General features: G+C 36.5%; 1 protein-coding gene across 1 annotated transcript in view; it reads right to left on the bottom strand.

Moving 5' to 3' along the window:
- Nucleotides 1-5,350, bottom strand: part of SLIT2 (slit guidance ligand 2) — a 344,129-nt gene that overhangs the window by 23,245 nt on the left and 315,534 nt on the right. The window contains exon 28 of the mRNA XM_023533952.1: nt 4,323-4,416. Coding sequence (XP_023389720.1) covers nt 4,323-4,416 — 94 coding nt within the window. The remainder of the gene's footprint in view (nt 1-4,322; nt 4,417-5,350) is intronic.

Here is a 5,350-nt window from a genome sequence, read left to right as displayed (position 1 = left end):
ACTTACTAACAATATTAAGCATATTTAAAAAAATAAAATAAAAGGTTTTAAAATGTTCTAATAAAGAATAGATATATTGGAATGAAATATATTCTTATGAAAAACATATGTTAACATCAGATACCCTAATTCAAAATGAATCCAGATAATCGTTACAGCAGAACAGGGCTGACCTAACAGTGAGGCAGGGGACCTGATAAGCAATTCCTGGGGCCGATCTCTCGGACAGCTTTTCGGCCTGTTTATTCTGGTGGAGTGAGGGCAAAAGGGGTCTCAGCTGCACTGATGGTGAAGAACCAGGGATTCATATGCAGCTGACATTCATTCTTCGAGTACTTCCTCTGTGTCAGATCCTATTCTAAGCAATTGGCTTATGTGGATTCACTGAATCCTCTCCACAGCCCTGTGCCTTTGGCCATACCATTCCTCTACTCTACAGACGAGGAAACTGAAGGACAAATTGTTTAAGTACCTTACCCAAGGATGTTCAACTTGTAAGTGCCACAGCCAGGAACTGAACCCAAACAATCACACCAGAGAGCCTGAATTTCTAACCACTGCACCATGCTGTTGAAGAATCCCTCAGTGTGCTCTATGAAACCTGTCATTCTCGAGTGCTAACCCCTGGAATCTCTCGCTATGACACCAAGGACCCGGGACTTTACAGTTGCCTGAGCTAAAACAGTGTGGTTAGTGTAGTGGTTTTCAAATTATGCTTTGGGGACCCTGGAAACACTGTAGATATGGCCATGGGGGCAGCCATGGGGCTACTTCCCGCAGCTTCCCTCTGCCATCCCTCAGCCCCCAACACTCTCCTGCTGTGAGGTGTTAGTTTGACACATTGGGCTTCCATGAGCATTTGTATTTTGGGTTTAAGAACAGGTTTGCTGACTTTAAAAGACAAACAGAGGAACTAAGGTTTAGAATTATAGAATTTGGACTTTGCAGAGAGAACTGGGCTTGTATCCTGGCTTCATCCTTTAGTGTATGTCATCTTAACTAAGTTACTTAATCTAAGAGTTCAATTCCTCATCTGTAAATGTATAGAATAAAATAATCTCCATCTCATAGGTTTGTTAAAAGATTAAAGAAAAACACTATCTGTAAAATAATTAGCATAATGTTTGATATATAATGCATGATCAATAAATAGCAGGTATTTTTAAATAATTCCATTAAGTATAATCCTATAAAAGTCTTTATAGTTTAATCTGTGGTAATTATCCACTTTTCTATTTCAAAGCCATTAGGGTTTAAGTGAATGAGGATAATTAAAAACACCCAAGTGAATATGGACATTACTGAATGCCAGAGGTTTTGTCTGAAAATGCAAAATAGGGATTTAAGAGTTACTGGAGAGCTAATGAATTAAAATAAATGGAGTAACACGCAGCCTTTCAGCTCTGCATGTATGAATTAAGAAATAAAATGAACTCATGGCATAAGTATGCTTGCCCTAGAGCCAGTGGTTTTCATGCTAAATCATAACAAAGTAAACAAGTCCGAAGTTAAATGGAGCCTAAGTGGCCACAGACATTCTCAAGTAGACGGACGGGCATCGAGAAGAGAGCTTCCATCGACGTTAATGCAAGCAGAGCCACTAAACTGCCGAGCATTAAAAGAAAGAAGAAATGCTTTGAAACACTCTGAATTATTTATCTGAGAAAAGAAATCAAAGTAAAAGATAAGAGAATAGCAGATTCACTGCGGTGGCTCTCTAAGAGCTATTTTATATTTCTTCTCTACAAATACCATTTCAAGCCCATTAGAACTTGGAGTCATGCTATGGCCAATTTTTTTTTTTTTTTTTTGTCTTTCTTTTGATCCTCGGACCTAGTTTTACAACAGGATAAAAATATTTAATTAGGAATTTCTTAAAGTTTGTATTAACAATAAAACCTATCATATTCCCTCAACTCCATTATCTGACAAGGAGTGAGGAAGAAAGCAAAGACTATAAAATATACTGTTTACAAGCCCAAAAGCTGACTAAGTAAGATGCATGCTTGAAAATACTCCTTATGGCATATTGTGCTCTAAAAATATCTCAAAGCAATTTAGGAGATTTATGAGGTATATAATAAAGCACAAGAAGTAAAACCAACTCTCTTAGCTCGGTAATAAGAAAATGAATTTAAAGAAAGAGTGTAACTTGTCCAAACAACATTTGTCAGTAGAAATTTTTCTTTAGCAGCTTCATATAGTTTTGGTTTTTAAGTCTATTTTTTTTTTTTGAAACTCTCTTTTCCACAATACGCAATTATTTATAATATGGGAGTAATAGCATATACTATAACATAACCTGTTTTCTGATATGCTACATATAACTGGAAGACAAACTCACAAATTACTGCTGAAAACATGTTCCCAAATTAGTTAACCTATAATTTGAGTGAGATGCACTTTTAAGAGTGTGCAATCTAATTGACAGTAATAGAAAATATTGAATTGAGGATCTATCCTTTTGAAAATGAACTCCTTTGTTTTTTAATGATTTCCACTGTCTTAATAATACTTTATGTTATAATTACAATGCACAAAGCCCTGTGAAACCTGAGTAGCAGATAAGCAGTGGTAAAAAAACACTTATTTATTTCTCTGAGAAATGAAAAAGTAAGTTATGAAAGTGATAGACTTTCAGTTTGCCAAATTCGATTGTGGGCAGGTCAAAGACATTAGGAGTTCAAATAATTTATGTTCAGTGTTTAGAAGAACAAAATGCAATACAGAATTTTGTATAAAATAAAGATTTCAGTATACTTTTGGTTTTTGTGATGGGTTATAAACTAAAATATAATAAAAAGTACAATCAAAGGTATTGTCTTCTTTTTCTTTTGTTGCTTATTTTGCACATTTAAAAATGTTTTATTTTATTAGTTTCAAGTATACAGTACATTGGTTAGACATTTATATAGTTTATAAAATGATCCCTCTAATCCCTCTAATAGGCAGATGCTGCAACTGTACTTGTGTATTCTAAAATGATGGATTTTAAACCAAATTGCATCAAAAAAATTCTCTGAATAAAAATTGAGAATAAATATTTTATTCAGATTGATCTTTAAAGGCAGTGGAGAGCTGGTAATATTTATCTCACCTCCCCTCCAGTTTGGAACATCTGATGATCTGTTGACAAGTTGCAATATGTTAGAGCCTCAGTTCAAATCCCATCTCCTCCTATAAAATTGTTCCTGACCTGCATAATTTTTAATTCTCTGATTCCTATGTCAATCAAGCTATAAAGCACAATAAAAACATAAGATGACAGTATTGCTACGGACCCATGGCAGGTGCTCAATACATATTGCATAAGGAACAGATGATATTTGTTAACTGTCCAACATAAACACAGCTCAGCTCTTCAACCCGATTGTGCCACTCCTGAGAATCCAGCTTACCTTCCCTAACAAACCAACTGCAATGTTAATAAACTACAGAACTTCTTAGAGGTAACCTCTGTTAGAGGTAAGCAGCTGGGAGGACATATCTAAGCTCCAGCTCTGCCTCTGAATGACCTTGAGATCTTTAGACAGCCACAGACCTCCCTGGGCGGTAGTTTCCTCAGTTTTAAAAGGAGGAGTTTGGACAAGATGATCTGTAAACTACTGCCATCTCTGAGAATAGAAGTTGCCGTCGATAGACCCTTACAATATTTCAGGATTGTGGCAAAGGAATAATTTAATTTGATACCAAACACATTTTAGGAAGATTGCTGAGGAGGACATAAAAAATGATTTTGAAGTTCCGAGTTTACTTGAGGAAACCCTCTATCTAGAGGGACAGTGTGCTTTATCATCCCACACAAGACATGTGGAAGGTGAAGGGGGCACTACTAGTAATTACGCTGAGACAACAGGCATAAACTAAGACTGTTCCGTGGCAGCCTGGGACATACGGGCCCTCTCTCTTCCTCACCAAAGTATTGCTGCAGATCAACAAATTTTGTCACATTACATTAAACTCCCTATTTTCCCACAACTTATATTCAGGTAATAAAACACCTAGCAGATATTACAAATTTATTTGGCCTACAAATACATTTAGGTAAGTACAGTCAAAGCTTACTTTATTTCATACATGATTTCCCAGGAAGAGTCATAGAGCGAAAGAAAACACTCTCTTTTATATATCTGTTTTTTAGTGGACTGAAAAAAAAAAAAAAGTCCATGCTACAGATGAACATTGATACAAATGCCACTGACAGTAGACAATATGTCCCTTTAATCCTGACTAACGGTGTGAAGCTAGGTCCTGAACAGCAGGTAGAAAACAGGGGTCCCTGAAAGAAAAGTCTGTGAGCACCAAGGCGGCCTCTGACTTACTTGAATCCCTTTGGTGTCAGGATGCACTTGGAGTCGTGCTGGCAGGGGTTCAGGTCCTGGGCACAGAAGTCCAGTTTCTCCTCACACAACTCACCTGTTAACATGGCAGAACAGCGTTAGTTCACAGAGAAAGGTGAATGGGCCTCCCGCCAGCAGGCTGTGGCATGGACCTCAGACGATAGCCCAGCTCATGACGGGAAAAAGAAAATCACACAATACGGAAGCAGAAGATTCAAAATTCTGCTTCTGCTAAACAGGCTTATGACTGAGGACAACACGAGGACTGTTGGGATTAGAGAAAAATCTGAATGGTTTTCATTTCTATGGTTATATTTATTTTCTTTTGGACTTCTCTTTGAAGTATGTTGTATACCCAAAGGATAAATGAATAGCTAATGAAATATTCACAAACTGAACCCACTCATCTAACCAGCATCCATTTCCAGAAACACACCATTCACCAGCAAAATCTCCGAAGCCTAACGCCCAGGGTAAGTCACCACTATCCTGACAGGACCATAGACTAGTCGTGCTTGATTTTGAGCTAACCATGAGTAGAATCATTCGATATGTACCCCTTTATGTCTGGCTTATTCTGTTTTATGTTTGAAAAAGTAATCCTCAAATCTTCATAGTCTCCAAAGTTTTATAAGTCTCGAATACACTATTTTTCTCCTAATGACTTATTACAACAGCTCAAGAGAATACTCCTTAGCTACATCCACCAAGACAGACAGAAAAAATCAAAAGGAGAATCAATCTAGACAGAAAACATACACTTTTTTCCTGAGTATTAGCTAGCTCATAAAAAATAATTATTACCAATAAATGAGAGCTAAAAGCATAATCATACGGATTCTAGACACACTATGTTGAATTAATGTCTGACTCTTTTAGAAAATTTCTTCAGATATAAACAACATGGTTATATTTTATATTTTCAGATATATTAGGCCAAATATGATTTTCCAAGAGAAGACTTTCCCAAACGTTGTGTGAGATATGAAGAAGACTGGAAAAATATAAAA

The sequence above is a fragment of the Pteropus vampyrus genome, unplaced genomic scaffold (genome assembly GCF_000151845.1).
Source record: "Pteropus vampyrus isolate Shadow unplaced genomic scaffold, Pvam_2.0 Scaffold5, whole genome shotgun sequence".
Lineage (NCBI taxonomy): Eukaryota > Metazoa > Chordata > Mammalia > Chiroptera > Pteropodidae > Pteropus > Pteropus vampyrus.
This window is presented reverse-complemented; position numbering and strand designations above follow the sequence as displayed.